At 33.9% G+C, this 21,064-nt stretch overlaps 2 protein-coding genes across 4 annotated transcripts; both read left to right on the top strand.

The window, feature by feature from the left end:
* Positions 1-652: 652 nt before the first annotated feature.
* Positions 653-21,054, top strand: LOC146536435 (uncharacterized). Of its 3 annotated transcripts, none has more exons than XM_085190238.1 (13): positions 653-728; positions 8,950-9,074; positions 9,235-9,399; positions 9,705-9,872; positions 10,322-10,510; positions 11,414-11,617; positions 12,242-12,363; positions 13,253-13,339; positions 13,961-14,157; positions 19,260-19,373; positions 19,648-19,769; positions 20,291-20,431; positions 20,697-21,054. In XM_085190238.1, exons 2-13 carry the CDS (start codon positions 9,047-9,049, stop codon positions 20,873-20,875), a joined length of 1,716 nt encoding a protein of 571 aa, XP_085046364.1. In that variant the 5' UTR covers positions 653-728; positions 8,950-9,046; the 3' UTR covers positions 20,876-21,054. The 3 variants fall into 3 exon arrangements, with proteins under 3 accessions (XP_085046364.1, XP_085046365.1, XP_085046363.1); XM_085190239.1 differs by lacking the exon at positions 653-728 and adding an exon at positions 3,812-4,012; XM_085190237.1 differs by lacking the exon at positions 653-728 and adding an exon at positions 3,812-4,147.
* On the top strand, positions 4,158-5,624 carry LOC146536436 (uncharacterized). The gene has a single exon (XM_085190240.1). The coding sequence runs from the start codon at positions 4,702-4,704 to the stop codon at positions 5,113-5,115; it is 414 nt and encodes a 137-aa protein (XP_085046366.1). The 5' UTR covers positions 4,158-4,701; the 3' UTR covers positions 5,116-5,624.
* Positions 21,055-21,064: the final 10 nt, after the last annotated feature.

Genomic DNA, 21,064 nt, shown 5'->3' with positions numbered 1-21,064 from the left:
TATAATAAAAATCTTTAATCAAAAAATACAAGCATTTATGCATCGATTTTGCTGCATTTTATATGAAATGCGCCGCGTAACCAAAACCCATAGAGTACTTCCCCTAGATCTAAAGTTATGGAATTTGGCAGGATGTAAGAAACTAAAATACAAACAAAGTTAAAATCTGAAAAGTCAAAATTTATAGATATTTCACAGAAATAAAATAAAATAAACTTATATTTATAGGTAATTTCATACAAAATAAGTGCACATGCCCACAAACTTTGATAAATTGTTTTGAAGACTCGGTGTTTTTTTTATTTTAGCTAACTGACAAGCTTTTGTAATCATATAAAATGTGTATGAGGTTATGAGTTGATAGTTTAAATTTAAAAGTAAACTTTTATTTTCTCCTTTTTAGAGCGTTTAAATAATAGCTTTTTCTAAAAAATATATTTTGCTTTTAATTTATTATTAATTGGATAATTGAAAATAATAAATATTTTGTTAATCGGACGGGAATCGTACCCTGATTTGAACCTGTCGCGTTTACTGCTGCCTGCCTTATTGTTTATACATACATAAATAAACACTGTTATCAAAAGTAAGCGCGTATTCTACGCGTATCTATTTTTATGTATAAAACGTGGTACTCACACTTCCTATAACCAGTTTCACAAACATACTTGCTTTTTGCACTTGCAAAACTTGCATATTTTAATAGCTACTTTTAGATATTTTTATGTGTAAGTTGCATTCTTGGAAAACTATATTTATTTATATATTTGTTAAATTAAAGAAAACATATAGGCAGTGGTCAGTGGTCAGTGGTCAGTTTTCATAATATTCATCGTGCTGAGGCCTAAGGGTGATGTATAAAATATGTTAAATGGTCTTTATAGAGAAAAAAAACTGTAAACTGTAACATTTTTTATATTAAACAAGTACGAGTATATTATCTATCTAGCGGTCCCCCCGCGGCTTCGCCCGCTTGAACTACATGACCATTAATTTAATAAACAGAATTGACTGACAGTCAAATGTGTTGATGTCAATAAATAATTTATTTATTTTTTTAAAATGTCCAATTATTGATTTCGGTAAGGATTTATAATATTACAAAAAATATCCGAATCGAATAATCCAATATTGAAATCGAATCCAAAATAATTAATCGAAGAAATGAATCGAATATCGAATCGAAAATAATTCATTGAGAACGTCCTCCTTGTTTTGAAAGTCGGCTTAAAATACAGATTAATTACAAACAAATATAGATTTATTATAAGTAGACGATTATCTGAAGGGACTTGCTTAATCTGACAATTATTAACATTTTTTTAAGCCAATACAAGAAACAAGTCAGCTTTATGTTGTATCCCGTACACAGCAGGGTAGGCAGAGGGAACCTAACGTTAAGACACTCTGTTCCCCACTTTCTGCCAAATTTTGAAGGCATTGAGTGTTGAGTAGCAGCACTTAACGTCACTGTTTTGCCTCGACACCAGAGCGAAGAAATGGAAATATAAATTTCAATAAATATTTCATCTCCTGGAATGGAGATTGAACCCACAACCAGTCGGTTTTACAGTCACACTCTGTGCCCCTGCGCCACGACTGGCCTCAATTTTTTTATTCATTGAACGTAATCAATAGAAAAGCTCAAAAAATAGAATGTAACTAAAAGAATGTATGTTTGAAATAGAATACTTGTATTTATGAAAGAAAACTACAAAAAAAAATACTTTTTCAAGTATTTTTTTAAATTATCATCTTTATTGATCAGTTAGGGACTAATAAAAAAAAAGAAAAAGGGAGATAGGAATAGAAATATGGTGAGAGGAATATATGCAATTCTTTGGTACATCGAACTTTATCGATCAATTTCTATTACTTCGGCTTGCGGAATTTGTCAGATTATATATTTTTCGTAATCCTTGAATGATTCCCTCCAAAATAAAAATAAAATTAGCCGCGCTCGAGAATGTCCAGAAAACTTTTTTTTTTTACAACTTTGGAGCCCTCCCCCATCTTTGCGTCACTCTCAAATTGTCAGATTAGTGGAATATACACGATTTAGCATGTAACTAACTTACCTTACCTTAATCTGATGCGCTCGAGAATGTCCGATGATCAATTTTTTTTTACTAATCTGATCCTTTATCCTAGACGCGCGGCTATACATATGAAGCTCATATTTGGTGGAAGTACGTAACCGAGTACAAGGAATCCCCAGTATCTTAATCTGATGCGCTCGAATGACTCCACAAAGTCCCCTCTTCGCCGCCCCTACTATAAGGAGATGTCACTGATTCCAAATGAGCTAGCCTACGAGTGGTATAGTATGTCTGACGCGAACGGGCAGATGACTTTGATGGTTTTGTAAATTTTTATATATTTTCAAATTACTGTTAATTTTTATTTAATTATTTGCTGCTTATAATTAATTTATCTCAGTTCGGTTATCTATACCGATGTTATACACTTAAAATATCGTAATTTTAATCATTTGTGATTTTATTTAATATTGTTCGCAAAAATTAATAATTATTTAATATAGAAAAATGTTTAGTACGAGCGCACGGCAAACTTTAGGTACTTTTTCTAATATTAAGAATTTCCTTTAGTTACTTTCACTTCTTTTGTTTGTTGATTTCGGTTACTCAGATATTTTTTCTAATAATAAATCTCCACTTATTATTATTTTTTTACTTATTTTAATTATTTAGGCTTATATTTTCGCGGGCGTAGCCGCGTCCGGGCCCACACAGTATGTACATATAAATATGTCTGATTTTCACTACTAAAAATTATCTTGAGATGATGAAGGCCACTTGAGATGCTTATATATATAGTAGATGTCCCAGGAGTCAACGATAAAACGAAAACAGGTGATAGACCAAATCGTGACAGTTATGAGAAAAATATAAAAAAAAATCTGTGTCATGTATTTTTCATATTATATTGATTTAAAAAAATATCGGAAGAACCGACACCCTGTGGTGATTTTTCAAGTCCTAAAACTACAAATATTACTCTGTTTTAAGTTCAGGTATCTTAGATCCGTCATGCACGAGTCTGGAGGTATCGATCACGATCTCCATGGTCGGATAAGCGTTGCCTGGGCTAAGTGGCGGGAGGTCACTGGTGTGGTCTGTGATCGCAGGATACCGTCCAAACCTTTTCCGACTTATATATACAGGATATATATATTATTCACGTGTCTTTCAGTTCCGGTAATATCTGTCATACTTTATCATGGCAAATTTTATCACCAACTGACATCATATTATTGTATATATTTTTTAGCTAGTAGGCCCGGCCCGTGCGGGGCTACGCCCGCTTGAAATAAAAATATTAATAAAGAAATTGAAAACTAAAGATTCAGTCAATTCAGTAAAACAGTTGACATATTTTTTTGATTTATGAACCGAGTGTAATAAAATAAACCCTATATGTTTTCGGAAGCTTGCCAGAATCAATTGTGAAAACCGCATCTATATCGGTTAAGCCAATTCTGAGATTAGCGATTACAAACGCACAGACAAACAGACAAAAATTTTAAAGATCATTGTTTTGGGTACTATTTCATTAATAAAGGTTCCCAATATTTTTTTTTTAAATATCTTCCAAGTACAGACACCGACCCTCTTATGGTTTTATTATAAGTATAGATTTATATGTATAATAATCGTAGATATTGTAATCCTCTACGAACTCACAGGGATATGGTCTGTCGATCGTAGCTACTAAATATATAAACCGATTTTAATTTAGATTATTTTTTGTTTGAGAGATGTTTTTTATTTTTTATTTGGAGTGAGGGCGCCACAGTGCCACTGTTAACATCTGTTCCGTCGTTAGTCGTGCTAAATAATAGTTTTTTCCTGTGAATATTGCCTAGTTTCACGTAAAAACAGTATAAAGTGTTCCAAATTACCGAGATCATATGAAGTTTGCGTTAAAAACAGTGAAAGACTTATAAAAAACGTTTAAATCCGGATCTCATCGTAACGGTCACCGATTTCAAGTTTGTTTCATAGTGTTTTGTATTCAAGACATTCGATTTATATAAAGACCCATTGTGGACAATTTATTAAGTAACGTGATAAAAGAACTAAGAAAACAAGTGAAATATATGTGTTTATACTATTTTGAACAAATTGTAGGTCATCGCAAAAATACTATTTTAACCAATCAATTGTTTAGCGCCATCTATTGAGGACTGGACAGAAACACAATATAATAGTACCACTATTCAGCTCAAGGGAGCGTAAATTTCTAAACAAAATATTTAGTTGATATCACGTATAATCGAGTTAGATGGAAGAAATAAAAAATCTACTAAAAGAAATGCAACAAGAAATGAGGCAGCAAAAAACAGAGATGCACAACATACAAGAAATCATCAAAGAGGCTATTAACAAAAATATTAACTAAAAATTTGCATATCTAGAAACTAAAAATGAAATATTGGAACAAAAAATAGAAATTCAGGCTAGAAAAATACACGACTTAGAGAGGAATCAGAGCCAGAGGACTTTACTTATATTTGGAGTCGCCGAGACTGAAAAGAATTATTAGGATTTAGAGGAAAAAGTTCTTGATATAATAAATAACACAATAAATATCAAGTGCGACAGTAGCTTCATCGAAAGCACGAGAAGACTTGGTAAAAAGGGTGAAAAAGTGAGACCTATTATTATAACGCTAACCACAATGGGGCTAAAACTAAAAATACAGAAAAATAAGAAAAAGCTAGAACCAACTCCGTACTATATTAAAGAATACTTTCCACTTGATATTTTGAATAAGCGTAGGGAGCACCAAAAAGAAGTGGAGAAAGAAAGAGAACAGGGCAGGTTGGCTATAATAAAGTATAATAAAATTATAATTCTAACGGACAGAGATCAACAAAACGGGAAGCAAAATAGCGACAAAAAGAAAAGAGCTCTATCAGTATCACCAGAAGCAACAAAACACAACGCAGAAAAGGGAAAAGGTAACCCTACAAAAATTAATAAAACAAAAAACATGGAGAAACATATCTTAAGACAACCCACTCTGCAGTTTGCTCCTAGAAAAATAACAGCGACACCTCAAGACTCGAGAAGTTCAACAATAACGAAATAGCAATGAACACCCCACCCCTCACCACCAATTCTCCCAACATGGCTGGTCACCACGGGAGCAACAGACCACAACCCTCCAAAGAAAAATCGTTCAGGAAATAAAAATAAAATAAATATTTGTACCCTAAATGTGAGATCATTGTCTACACCCGAAAAACTATTAGAATTAAAAACAGCGCTCCGCAACATAAGACACGACATTTTGGGCTTAAGCGAGGTACGTCGGCTGGGCGAAAATATAATAGAAGATGAAGACTACATTATGTACTACATAGGGCAAACTTAGGGTCTATATGGAGTGGGTTTTCTAATCAAAAGAAAATACAAAGATAATATAATTCGCTTTTCTGGTATATCTGAAAGAGTTTGTATATTAGAAATAAACCTAGAGAACTTACACTTCGCAATTATACAGGCATACGCACCAACTGAATGTTCTACACAAGAAGATTTAGATATATTCTATAAAGACTTGGAAAAAGCTCACGACATGATCTCAACACATTACGTAATAGCTATGGACGACTTTAACGCTCAGGTCGGCAAACCAAATAACTGCGAGAATAAAGTAGCGGGTTTCCATGGTTTCGGAAACAGAAGCAAGAGAGAGGAAAGATTAATTCAGTACGTGTCCGAACAAAATCTGAAAATAGTTAATACAATGTTTAAATTAAAAGCCAATAGAAGATGGACCTGGATTTCACCTGACAAAAACACAAAAAAAGAAATCGATTATATAACAACATCTAAACCTAAGTTATTCTCCAACTACGAAGTGCTGAATTCCTTTTCCTTTGGCACGGATCATAGACTTTTGAGAGCGACTCTTTGTCTAAGTAGGAGAAAAAAGAGCAGAAAGAACTTCACCAGCCCTAAAAACTTACTAAAAACTCCAGAGGAGCTGGAAATATACATAAGAAAATTAAGCAAATTGATACCTAATCTAATCGTAAACAGTCACCGAATACTATAAGAAAATAGAAAATTCCATATTAACAAGCTTGAGAAACAAGAAAACATCAACTAAAGTTCCAATTCTATCGGAAAAAGCAATTCAATTAATGATTAAACGATGCAGACTACAAAACAAAGGTAAACTTACTAAAAAGGAAAAAGAAGATCTAAAAAACCTATACAAGCAAACGAATAAAGAAATAAAAATATGCTATGATAATCATAGATTACTTAAACTGGAAAAATGGCTAGAAAAATCGAGATCTACTAAAAAGGCATATAAAGAACTAGATAGTTCAAAAAAATGGATTCCGTCTCTACAGAGGGAATCTTCAATATGTACATCACGGAGTGACATTGTAAACATAGCTAGAGACTTCTACGCAAACCTTTACAATTCTACTTCAGATTTAACGAAAAACAAACAACAAGACATACCAAAGACAACAATGAACATTCAAAGGTTTACGGAGACAGAAGTTAAAAATCAAATAGAAAATTTAAAACCAGACAAGAGCCCAGGGCCGGATAATTTAAGCAACGAATGTATCAAGCACGGTAAAACTCTACTACTAACACCACTTACAATTTTATTTAATAAAATTCTAGTAGAGGAAATTGTACCGCAGCAATGGACAGAATCAGAAGTTATCCTACTTTATAAAAAGGGTGATCCTAAAGATATAGGAAATTACCGCCCGATAAGTCTCATGTCTTGCCTATATAAGCTTTTCGCATCTTGTTTATTAAAAAGAATAACTCCACAGTTAGATTCATGCCAACCGAGGGAACAAGCGGGTTTTCGAAGCGGATTTAGTACTGCAGATCACATTCATACCGTAGATCAAGTCATCGAAAAGTATGTCGAGTACAATAAACCTCTCTACCTAGCTTTTATTGATTTTAAGAAAGCTTTTGACTCTATTTCACACTCTAGCATCTGGGAAGAATTAAGCAAACAAAATGTAAATGCTAAATATATAAATATTATCAAAAATATATACATAAATTACACTAGCAAAATCAGGCTAGATAGAGTGGGTACTAGAATTAACATTAACCGAGGAGTCAGACAAGGCGACCCCATTTCGCCGAAATTATTTATAGCAGTTCTGCAAAACATAATGGAAGACTTAGCATGGTCAGGCCAAGGCGTCAATGTAAGTGGAGAACATCTAAGCCACCTACGCTTTGCGGACGACATCGTCTTGTTCTCTGAGTCTTCAAATAAGCTCAATGAAATGATTAACGAACTTCAATCTGCTAGTGCTCGCGTAGGCCTGGAAATGAACCTAGATGAAAGCAAAGTTATGACTAATAGTGAGATGTCTCCAGTACTAGTATGACGTGCCGTTCGAATACGTAGAGAGCTACGTTTACCTTGGAAAACAGATCTCATTTAGATCAGACCGGAATATACAAGAAATTAATAGGAGAGTAGCTATTACATGGAAAAAGTACTGGGCTCAAAAAGAGGTTTTCGAATCAAAACTACCAACAAGATTAAAAAAGCTAGTTTTAGACACAACAATTTTGCCTAGTCTTACATATGGCTGCCAAACTTGGACATACGACCACAAGGCAAGATGTAAAATTCAGACAACTCAGAGGGCTATGGAGAGAAGTTGTATGAATATGAAACTGCGAGATAGAATAAGAAATACAAAAATTCGAAAAATAACAAAAGTGAAAGATGCCTTGCATTTTGCTAAATCTCTAAAATGGCCACGTGGCGAGGTTTGCCGATGACCGTTGGACAATCAATGTCACAAAATGGAAAGGACCACATGGCAAGAGAACCACATGCAGGAAATGCGTGGATGTTTACGGCAAACGACAGAATAAAATGGAATTCTTTGGAGGAGGCTTTTACCCGGAGGACCCCCACATAATTTAAACAGAAAGAAATTATAATAATAAGGAATTAAAAACAAACACAATTAAGAATTAAAAATAGACAAATATACACATTAAAAATAAAATAAATAATATATGTAAATAGTATTAGTTAGTTAAGTAAATTTTGTAATGTAAGCAACATGTATATTTTGTGGAATAAATAAGCTATTTTATTATTATTATTTATTATATTTTTTGTTTGAGTGGTGATTTCATCAAGTTTATCTTAGCGATGATTCACGAAAATGTGTTCAGCCGTTTCAAGTAGGTATGTTAGCTTTATTAGTTTACTTTTGAGAGGTGTTTTTTTTTATAACATTTCTAATATATTTTTTAAAAAGTCTAGTAACCTCTGAAGAGTTCCACTATAAAAGCGTGTCAAATTTACTCAAAGCTTGACACCTTCATTAAAATATTATTTAACTAGCGACCTAAACGCGGCGTCGCCCACTTAAACTAGTGTAGTAGTCTAGTACTCGAGTACAGTTAAATTATTAGTAAATAGTATAAGAGCTAACTCTCCAAATCATTATCTATGATTATTCTTCGTGTATCTGCCACTCAGCCAGATTTGAATTAGTTTTTGTGTTATCCAGGAACAGTGCATTTTGGGTCTTCAAATCCGACTCACCCGCTCAACTGAGAGATTAAGAGCTGTCAGTGAATCATAATAAAAAAATGTGATTCTACTTTAGGAGTGGTTTTTTTTTTCGTTAGATATAAGTATTTGTTAAAGTAAAACGTTCAAAGCATTATATTCAAAGCATGAAGTAAAACACGCGAAGCAAATGTCCATAATTTAAAACACATATAATTAGATGATGAGAGATATCCTTTAACTTTTTTCTGAAGTGTCTTTATGTTAAGGGTTGTCGTGGTGCAGAATGCCTGCCATCTTTTCTCAAGCCCAAATGAATAGACTATATATAGGTGATCGTTATGTACCTAAACAAATATCTATATATTATTTTTTTTGTTACAGGCTCAATCAATTAATAGGTGTAATAGGTCAAATGAACAGTTGTCAGCAAAGTTGAGGTTCACTTAGTTATTTTTTAAAAATATTTTATCCTGACAAGATGATTAAACGGTGGGATTGCACTAACGGTAAATATATTTTTTAACTTATAGGCCTTAAATAATTTAAGTTTTTTATGCATTTATATATTTTTTTATAACCACCGGTTGTCCCGCATAGCAGAGTGGACAGAGGGAGCCTAGTGTAATAATTTGAAATTTTAACGTTGATTTATGTCATTTTTTCCAGCCAAACAAAAGGTATCGTCATGGTTCAACAAGAAGACGTTTAAACCCGAAAGTATGCGAGGCATTTTGATAGGCAGCACTATAACAACGACATTAGGAGAGGTCTGCGTCTACAAATTACTTAAGCAGGACATAGAAGTTGGTGAACTACCGAATTATACGACAGGTATGTTTTAATTCTTTTTCAGCTTCACGCTGTATCCCGCACACAGCAGGGTTGGCAAAGGGAACCTGGGAACCTAGTGTTAAGACACGTCGTTCTCATTAAAACGTTTCCGTTTCCAAGTTTCCACTGAATTCTAGAGGTATTACGTGTTGAGTGGCGGAATCAACACCGCGCTTACCTCGTTACCAGAGCGAGAAAATGAAATTATTAATATTTCAATTCCTCGAGCTGGAACTGAATCCACAACGATACTTAGACTTGCTTGAATGTATTAAATAAAAATCTGCTATTAAATATATTTCCAGATATTCTAATCTTAGCGTTGTCAGTGTTTGAAGCTCTCATTGCCCCTTTTATTGCCTGGTGGGGTTTTCGAAGAAGGAAATCAACGCTAATCACCTACACGTCGGCTGTTTTGTTGTGTTGCTTGTCCTGGTTCTTCATGCCAAATGTGGAGGGGAAAATGGATTCTAGTAAGTTTAGTATATAATATGTAAGGTACTAAAATTTTGTTTAAACAAAAATTATTACACAATTGCGGAAAAAGAAAGTATAAAGCAAACCGCTTAGTTTTTATAAAATATCGAAATTAAAAATCACCGACAGGCCCATCAATTTTGACTTAGATTTAATACATTAGATACGTATTTACTAATCGTACTAATTACATAATTTATACAGTACATTTTTCTAATAGATTTAAATTAATAATTGTTGCGGATTGAAATTTTAAAATTAATAAAAATTTAGCAATAAAAGTTCTTCAAATATGATAATTATTTTTAATTTTTCTTACATACTTTATTTGTTTATTTGTATACTCGTACATTGGGGAACAGGAACAGAAGTTCCTAGGTTCCCTCTGCCTACTCTGCTATGCGCAGGATGCAGCGTGATGATAATATATATATATATATTTCAGAATTTTGTAACCTTACAAATGAAAACACCATCGATATCGGATATGAAGGAGTGACCGCCCGTTCCGCAACCCGTCTTGTGATGCTGATCTGTACGTCGGTGTTCTTCGTTATATGCCGTGTTGGCTGTTGGTGTCATGGAGTTGCTTATAGCGATGAATATGCACCTGCAAGGGCAAGCTTGCACTATGGTAAGAATATTATTTTAGTTATCTTTTAACTGAGTATAAAAATGAATGTCTATTTTTCATGACATATTAGAAATAATTAGATATTATTTGGTATAATGTCATCCTTTGATATACAGGGTGGAATTGTCAGCACCACTTTAAATGAAACCACAGTTTTAACTACTCTATAAAAGCCTAATATAATTCGGAAAAAAAATAATTCCCAAAAATGAAAAAGTTATTTTTTCAAACAAAATAAATAATAAAATTATCGTTTTAAAATAAAACGCCATTTGTAAAGTATAACATAGGCACGCACACACTTACCTGTCAAATCGGAAACGTCGCACACGTATGTGTGCGTCACACGAAATACAGGTATGGATAAAAATCGTGAAATGAAAAAAAAATCCTACGTCCAAACTGTTGAGGTACCTTGATTAATTTCTTAGGTGTGAGTTTGAAATATATTACCCTATATGCAGTTTCAATAAAAGAAGCGCTGCCTCTTCCACCCTGTATCTTCCTCCTGGCATTAATCCCGGCTATTGCCAGGGTCTGCCCAACTCTCTTCCACCCTGTATATTTGAATTAAATATATTCCAACTTAGTAAATACTTTAAGTGTTATTAAAATCGGTTCAGTAGTTGTAGAGATGAATGACGAATAACTCAATATGCTGACAACCGATTCGGATGATTCTTTTTTTATTGGAAAGAATGTAGGTACTTCAAGGGTTGTTTAATGAATGTTAAAAAAGTTTAAATTTCTGATTTTGCGATCCGGTTGAAATTGAAGAAGCCGGTTTTATTTTTGTTAAAAATCATGACTTTTTTTCATAATTCAATGTACTAACATTAATCTTATATAATTACTTTACTACCCCATGGACGCAAAATAACACTGATCATTTGCCTTTTACAGGTATAATTCTTGTATATAGAGTAGTTCCACTGGTAATTGGTGAAAGAATAATGACCGGATTGGTGGAGACGAATTTAACGCTACAAACGACATTCTTTGTACTAGGTTTCTTTCTAAATGCTGTGCAACTAGTTTTTGTTATGCCTAAAGTTGCGCCCGAAGTTGATGGAGAACAAAAATATGCTTTACCTCACGAGGATAGAAGTAAGTCAAATTTTTACGGTAAATAATGTTCAATCTTTTGAGAAAAGATTAATCATTATTTAGTACCTATTTATTTTTGAAACTTAATATATTGAATTGTCAGCTTCACGCTGCATCCCGCACGCAGCAGGAAAGTTCGCCAAATTTTGGAGGTATCGCGTGTTGACTGGCGGAATCAACGCCGCGCTTTGCCTCAACGCCAGAGGGAAAAAATGAAAATATACATTTAAATAAATATTCCATTGCCTTGAGTGGGGATTGAACCCACACCCCGACGCGTGTACAGTCACACATTTGTGCCCCTGCGCCACGACTGGCCTCATATATAGTAGTGGTTAAAGAGTTTATTTATTTCACAAAAGAAATTACATTCCACTTAAAAAAAAACAGAGTTAACATAAATAAATACATATTAATCAAGTTAATGTACATATTTTATTGAATTGTAATTAGTATTACCTAATACAAGGTCACTGAAGGATTACCATTCTCCACTTTCGGCGGAAAGAGGAGAACGGAGTGTCTTGACACTAGATTCCCTTAGCCCATACTGCTCTATGCGAGATACAGGCATACAGCGTTCAGTTGAGAGAGATAGAAAATTAAAAATTAATCTTGTTGCAGGTTTTGTGTTAAGCATAGGGAGAGTAATATATAATTCAGTAGCGATGTCACAGATGTTTGCCATGGGACTCTTGGCGGCTGCGTTGTGGGGATATGGATATAACGAAATAGATATCATTATGGTAAGGTGTCATAATCTTCAATGTTTATGCTAATTGAGGGACGATGGAGATCAGCGTTGCCAGATTTTGTCTCGGAGGTAAACAGGGTCTCTGAAATTGTTAGTAACTTATAAAAAAAATTAAGTAATTGAAAAACATTAAAATATCAAAGTTCATGGAATAATTCACGAAAAGCGGTATCATGCCTGTCCCGGTTTTGATATTTAAATTTTGGGCTAAAGATCAGGACGTCCTGCCAAAATCGGAAAATCTGGTAATGCTGGTGAAGATGCGTGTCCAAAAAAATATTTCTTGGTTAAAACAAACATTATTACAGGCTGATTGTAATATACAGGAAGTAGTAATAAATAAAATTATTATTAAGTAAAATGAGTAAGTATACCAATAATAAAATAAAAGCAAAAAAAGTCACTATACTAATTCTATATCAGTAAAGAATTCACCTCTGTTTATAAGTAACAATAAAGATATGTCCATGGTCTTCTACACAGATTACTTACAATTAATATACTTTTGTGAAGTTGTTTTTCTTAATAAAAAAAAAGGTTTATACTTAATGTTGCCTATGAATGATCACTAGTTAAGTAAAAAGGTTGTATTTGCGTACTACTAACATTTTATATGTAATTCTAATTTACTTTTATATATTCTTATTTTTTGTCTTATAAAAGGCTTTATAACTATTAATTTATCTAAAATGATTATTTTTAAAATAAAATTCGGTACATTTTCTTGTTCAAAAATCTATAGATACCTGTATATCTATAGATATCTATCGATACATAATATCTCGTAGAATAATACAACATCAGAGATTTTGTATTTTTTTGATTAGAGACGATATTTACATATAACCAATTTTAAATTTATTATTGTTTTCGTTTTTCAGATAAGGTTCAACATGCTTCGTAAAAATAATTCAACCGTTAATTATACAGATTTATTACAGTATCTATTTTTAATTGTCACTGTAGTGGTAAGTTATTTTTTTTTAATACATTTCACAAAATTCACACAAAATGCCATTAAATATATTTTTTTAAATTTAAAAAATTGCGATATATTTTTTTAAATATAAGCTCAAGAAACCAACGTATTGGGTAAATTAATTAATAAAATTTAAAGTTTTAAGCGGGGTAGGCAGAGCCAATCTGGTAACCTAGTTTTAAGACACTCCGTTCCCATTAAGAATCTACCTGAAACTAAATTTTAATAATTTTAAAAATTCGCTGTTGATTATGTATGTTTGACTTCACAAAATATAATTCAAAAGATATTTGTCTAGTCTGCTTAAAAAAAATCACTGGCACGCTCGGAGCGCCGTAATAAAAGAAATGAATTAAAAAAAAAACATCATCATCAACATCATCACCACTGTAAATTAGTTCAAATGATTAAATAATTAAAAAAATATTTCTTCCATCATAAGAACGATATTAGCCATCGTGAAGTAGCAATAACTTTAAAAGCGACGGTTGCGGGTTCGATTGCCACTCAGAGGAATTAATTATTTTCTATTCCTAGCTTTAGTAACAAGACAAACCGCGGCGTTGAGTTTCGCCAGTAATTTTTTATTGATTTGCTATATTTTTTTCAGTTTGCTGGTATTAAATTCTCAGCGCCTGTCCTGGCAGAGTTTTGCAATTTAAAGGCCATAAAACAGGCTACGATAATGAGTATATTAACATTAGTCCTGTATATAGTGATAACGACTGTGCCACGTTGTGATAAGGGCGAAGTCGTAGGCCTCGGCAGGAGCTTCTATGGACAACCTGAATGTAGCTTGGGTTGCAAGTATGTTAAATTTTTTCAATTAAACTGTAATGTTTTTTGTTATATTTTTATAAGGTTACTAAAACCCGTCGTGTGGCTGTAAACGCGACAGGTTGCGGTGTTTGTGAAGTGAATGTGTGCTGAATTATTTAATATTTTTATAACTACCTTATCTTGTTACCAAAACAAGACAAACATTGGTGTTAAGTTGCGTCACCCAATATTTACGTTAAGTATATCTCGAAAGTTGCGCGGAAAGTGGTGTACGGAGTGCTTTAACACTAAGTTTGCTCTATCTACTCTGCTCTGTGTGGGATACAGCGTAACGCTAAAAAACAATGTTTTAATTTTCAATAATGTTTTATTATTTGGGATGTGACGATGCACAGCATCTGTGAGAGGGCGCTGTATACTTCCCTTTGATTATCCAATGATTTACACTTCCGGTTGCTGTTTTCGACCAATCAGCGATTCGCCGGAAGTCACGTGGTCCCAGGTGGTAGGGCGCCGAGACGTTGTAAAGGCGACACTACGGTTCTTACCTCATAGCGTCGTTATTTCCCAATAGAGTAACATCGTTTAAAAGTGAAAGTGCTGTGGTAAGTGTAGTGTTGGAGGTGGAATTTCTTCACGTCGTGACCCGGATTTCTATATCGGGCCTACTCATGGAAGGCCTCCAGCAAAGATGTACATCCTCGTCAGAGAATTTTCTTTTGTGAAATTCAAAGGTACAAAAATGGACAACGGGTGAGTCATTTGAACCTCTTGTTTAACAAGTATCTACATGCATGTAATACTGTTCTATTGCTTGGTTATTATTATATTATATATACCAATACAGTAGTGGATTCTGAGCTTCACCGAACACGGCTGTGTTATAACCTACAATAAGGTTAGGTATATGTCTCAGATTTTTAGCAGTTGTGGCCCAATTTTATTCAGCTAACGGGCATTGCACAAAGCAAGAGGACTCATCGCTTGTTTAACGCTCTTGGAGACGTTCTCGGCATAGTATCATGCGATGTAAACGGAGTTTACTAAATAAATCGATTTTCACCGAGTTTACTTAGTTGTATACTATCTATTAATATACTACCTTCGTTTAAATGCGATAAATTTGTTAGGAGCGTATCCTGAGCGAGTTATCAAATATATAAAGAAAAAAAAAAAAAAAATCTTTTCTCATCATATATATCAGGGAAGCGGATTATTTAATAGTTGCCAGTTGTTAAAACCAGATGGCGTTGCCTGTCACTCTGACGTGACACCGATCGATGACAATCAGAAGTGGGATCGGAACAAGCTCCGGTCCCAACCACCTCATTCTCCGACATATATAAAAAGTCTGTCTATTTTTAGATAATCTTTTTTATTTATTTGTAATAAGTTAATTACTAACTTTGTTGAAATGTTATATTCGCTGGGAGCGTATCCTAAGCGAGTTAACGAACAACAATGGATAAATCTGCGTGGGAGTTTCTTTTGGCTTCTTTTGACAATTGCAAGCGAATACTCGGAAGAATTAGACACAAGGATTCGAAGACAATTTCAAAGCCTGGCAGGAAAAGTGTTTCAAACACGGAATATCGGAGGTTTATTTTCTCAACCCTGGAGGAGTGAGGATAAAGCAATTGTGGATTTGCTGCTTTTTCGTGGTTACTGCCATCGCTATGAACGTCATAACATTTAGCAATGGGCGTCATAGTATTTAGCAATCACGGGATCTTCTGTATGGCATCTTCGGCAAAGATCTAGCCAGTCACCTTATCTTAGTTGCCTTAAGGTGGACTCGGGCTATTACATAAGGTATGTCCAATTATTTAAAGTGCATTTGTCTGTCCATTAGAATTTAAAAAAGCTCGGTACTATTTTAATTAGAAATGCTCTCAATTGTACGGGAGGGGGGTAGTTATAAGGAGGCTGCCTCTGAGCGTATCGGAGGCAGTGGCTGATGGTTTGGGCTCCGTAGGCCCTTCCCGGTTTAATCGCGGGAATGCATCTAGCCATTTACCTCCATACCACCAATAATCCTTTTCCAAGATTATTTGAAGCAGTTAGACCTTCGTCAACCGTACATGCATCAAAGAAATTGAGAAGCATGAGTTGAGTATAAAACTCTAGCACATTTAATTATACATTAGCAATTGTCAAGTATCGGTGCATACCGGATATCGGTAGTATGGAGTGAGAATCCGCCGACGGGTAACACAAGTCCAGAACTTAGTACAAGGGTATTGCACGACTGTTAATAACTTTATTTAAATGTAACCGTATCTTTCTGTATACATTGTGTTGAGAAATACGGAGCCTGCCTCTGGGTATATCGGAGACGGGTGTAGATGGTTTGGGGGCTCTGAAAACTCTTTTCGATTTAATAATGAGCATTCTCCATATCATCTCTGGCTTTATCCAATAAGAATTTTCAAGCGGTTCGAGAAAGCAAGGATAGAAAACAGTTCGACTCGCGTTCGACAAAGCAAACCAATAGGAAATTTTCTAATAGATAATGAAAGGTTTATCAAAAAAGAACAAAAAAAAAAAAAGTTTGATATATGAATTGTTAAGTAATGGATAAAAAGAAGCAATGCGTCTAAAACTAAATTAGAAACCGACTAAAACAGTCGGTTCAAGTCCACATAAGTATTATAAAAGTCGCCAGTTGGGCCTATCAAGCAGTGAATTGTATTGTATTACGACCTTTTATTACTGAAGTTGTCAGATAGGATAAAATATGAAATGCGAGAATTACAGACAACCTTTTATTACTAAGTTGTTGGATACCATAAAGTATGATACACAATAATATTGCAAAAAGACTATCAAGAAGTGTAATTCGTTTTTGTAACTTGGGTTCCAAAGCTGGGGAAAGCTAATGAAAATAATCGTCTTTATGGAACATGAGGGCTGTGTAAGGTAATTGTGCTAATTATTACTGTCAACAGTCTTGTTATATAATGTCTACATATATACTTTGGCGATTGCTACGTGCGTAACGTAGGTATTCCGCCGCATATTGCCATGAGTTTTGCCTAAACTGAACCTGGCTAGCGAGGTGTACACGTAGTCGCAACTCATTAAGTCCGGGGAAAATCGGACGTTTAAATTGAGTACATCTGTATTTAAATGGTATAAATTTTGAAACTGTAAAGTTGCTTCTAAAAGCGAATTTCAGAGAGTGGACTATTGTAGTTCTAAAATACAGCTAAGCGATAATTGAAATATTATAAAATTGATAATTTGATATGTAAATGTATAGTAGTATCAATTACTTATAACTTTATTACACTTTGAAGAATGATATAATCATTAGTCGGCCTAAATTTTGGTTGAAAAACTAATGAGCTTATATACTCACATTTTCTAACACGTCGTATGTCAAGTCCAGTTTTCTTCAAAACTGTACCTAAGTACCTGCATACTTATGATCCCACATGACAAGGTTGGCTAGGAGAGAATGCTTTTAGCGTTAAGCCCGCCTTTTGTACATTGTTTATTTGTAATTTTGTGCAATAAAGTATATATAAACAAATAAATAAATAAGTAGCAGATAGGATATTCATGAATGGTCGGACTGGTTGCAGTTCTGGTGAGCATTCATTGATGCTTTTATGAAGTTAATACTCAAAGTGTGTGATGATGGTATCAAGTCTTAAATTTTACAAAGGCGTTCAAAGGTTTGACCAGTTTAATTCTGAATTGGAACATATTATTGGGCTAAGTACATAGTATTTTGTAGAGCATTCTATTAAATGCTCTTGTGTTATTAATATATGGTACTAATATCTTCAATTACAAGGTAAAGTTAACTCTGGTAACTACTTCATCATCATCATCAGCCGGTCCTCGTCCGCTGCTGGACGTGGGCCTGTCCAATGGCACGCCACTGAGCTCGATCTTCAACTCTTCGCATCCAGTCGTTGCCCGCCACTTTACGAATATCGTCGCCCCACCTGGCGGAAGGACGTCCTACATTATTACGCTTGGCGAGGCGTGGTCTCCACTCTAGAACGCGTCTCTGCTTACTATAAATTTATTATAGATGTTAGGAAGCGTGGAGTCGGTTGCCGGTTCTATCTATGACCTGCTGTCTGAGCCGGAGATAGTTTCCAATAGACCGGACGACATTTTCATTGGCATTTTGATCTTGCTCGTTCTTCTAACATCATATTTCGATTAGAAATATTTTGGTGAAACAGGTGAGACCTATTGAAAATTACGCTCTAGAGACGGTGGTGTCATCCTAAGAAAAATGTTTTTCTAGGTTCTACATTAAGAAACTAGCTAGACCACCGGAAACGGGCTACAAAAGGTAACAATTTTGTTGTCTTATTTAGAGGTGAGGCTAAGCAAGGGCTTCATGAATAATAATCGATACTTATATAAATAGGTTATTATATCAATATCAAAAGTGAGAACATCTAGCTTATTATTTAGACAGTTATAGAAGCTTCCTTTCCTACTCGTGCTTATCAGCGAGTTGCGAAATATCTTTCAAAATTTGTTTGTATGCAGATTATAAGTAAGTCTAATAATTGAAGTTAATTATTTTGGCTCCGCTTCTGGCAGAGCGATTATTAATTGAATTAAAAAAAAAAATTAAGCAATTTACAATTCTTTGTTTCTCAAATTGCTTATAAATAAAACAATGTTACTCGTGTTTTTTGTGTTTTTACAGATCAATTTATCTGAATGTATCAGAATCAATTTATACAATCATTCTGATTTAGATCACATAGCGTCGTGCGTGGTCACCAGGAGTTATAAACACGTCTCTCACAGATGCTGTGCATCGTCACATCCCAAATAATAGTACAAGTTTTACATAACAATAAAACTTGTATTATTGTGGAGAGACGATGCACAGCATCATTTTAAGGCTCCTGGTGAGAATCTGCTATGAGGTAAGAACCGTAGTGTCGCCTTTACAACGTCTCGGCGCCCTACCACCTGGGACCACGTGACTTCCGGCGAATCGCTGATTGGTCGAAAACAGCAACCGGAAGTGTAAATCATTGGATAATCAAAGGGAAGTATACAGCGCCCTCTCACAGATGCTGTGCATCGTCTCTCCACAATAATACAAGTTTTATTGTTATGTAAAACTTGTACTAATTTATTTTTAGCTGTAACGAGCTCTGGAATAAGTTTCAACCAGTGTGCGCTGTGGACGAAATGGTTACTTATATATCTCCATGTCAAGCTGGATGCAGGGATTCGGAATCTATAAATGGTATTCTGTACGTATCTAATTACTAGATTAGATTTAACATTTTTATAAAAAAATTAGTCGAAATTAGTTTTTTTAAATTATTTTCTTCAATCACTATTATTGCTCAAAAACCAATAGTACCTGATCGTATTTCTCTGACCACTTCTTTTCAATACCTAGGCTAAGAAATGCAGTTTTACGCTCTATCCCACACAAAGCGGAGTAGACATAGACAACCTAGTAACCTAGTGAACACTCCGCCAAAAAAACTTGTAAAAAAACATTATTTTATTACATTTCAGCACGTACTCCAACTGTACCTGCAGTCATGGAAGAGTTCTTGATGGCGCATGCAGCGACGTTGTATGCAAACCCACCTATTATCTTCATTCGATGTTGTTCTTCATCATAGTTACATTTACGAGTAAGCTTTTTTCTTTTATTACTTTTTCTTACGCAATAATCCCTAGTGTTGACAGAAAAAAAATTTTGATCATCACTTGGAGTTGGCCATTTATTGCTCATGGGTGTGTTATTTTCTATTATTATTAAATAAAACAAACACCACGGACATTACTTATCCGTGCCCTTTTTCTCTGCTCTTTTTTTTGAGTTTTTTAAAATATTTCTTTACACTTCTTTATACAACAGAAGAATCGAAGATTTAATTTGTTACGGTTTGCTCTGGGTTTTGGTTTCATATTCTGTTTCTTCTTAATTTATTTATCGTCTCTTGGTTTCTATGAGAGATAGCCAGCTTGTCAAAAGATAGCAAAGTGTGATACAGATTTGTTTATGTAGTTATACGTAATATTGTTTTAACCAAATATATATTAAATGTATAATTAACCAAAGCCTTGTTACAATCAATTATACACTGAATACCTTACAAATCATAATAAATAAAGTCTATTAATTATGTTATTTATTTATTTATATTTACAGTATTGGCTTTCCAAGCTCAAGGCATGCTGCTTCTACGAGTTGTGGATAAGCGGGATAAATCTGTTGTAATGGGACTATCGTGGTCGATGGTAGCATTGATTACTTTTGTGTGTGGAAATTTAATTTTCTTTGGGATACGAGGTAATTTCTTTTTGTAATAATTTCTCTCTCTCTTTATTTTTTTCTCTCTATTGGCTGTCTATGCAGGGTGGTCTTTTTAACAAATTCATATATACATTTTCTTTTTTATATTTTTTTATATGATTGCATTCTAATTTCTAAATGATAAAATTCATTCTTTATGCTATGATAGTAAAAAAAGTGCAAGGAGAAAAAAAAACCGTAATGTTTTTGTACATTTCTTAGTATTAATTTTTATTATATCTTTTGTTTTGTATTTTCACAGTGGCCACTTGTGGTTGGTACGAGGCTGGAAGATGTCACTTACACAACCAAATTTTCCCTTATCTCATCGGTGGTACATGTTCCTTTTTTGTATTATTATCTGTGATAATCAGTATTGGTTCCTGGATTTGTTTACGAATATCTAGTAAAATTTGTAGCGATCAAAATACACAATTATAAATAAGTACATAATTTTAGGAAAACTTTTGACTTTATAAGTCCACATTTATTGGTGAAAAAATTTTAAGATTCAGAAACACGGATTTTTGTGGATACAATTACTTATGTATAATTTTTTGTATATTCTTTAGAATTAAGTAGAAGTTTTATCTTTTGTGGAATGTATTGAATTAAAAAAAATTCAAATGT

The sequence above is a fragment of the Heliconius melpomene genome, chromosome 9 (genome assembly GCF_056956725.1).
Source record: "Heliconius melpomene rosina isolate 202511_hmr_F chromosome 9, ASM5695672v1, whole genome shotgun sequence".
Taxonomy (NCBI): domain Eukaryota; kingdom Metazoa; phylum Arthropoda; class Insecta; order Lepidoptera; family Nymphalidae; genus Heliconius; species Heliconius melpomene.
Note: the sequence above shows the minus strand (reverse complement) of the source record. Positions and strands in the feature narration are given on the sequence as shown.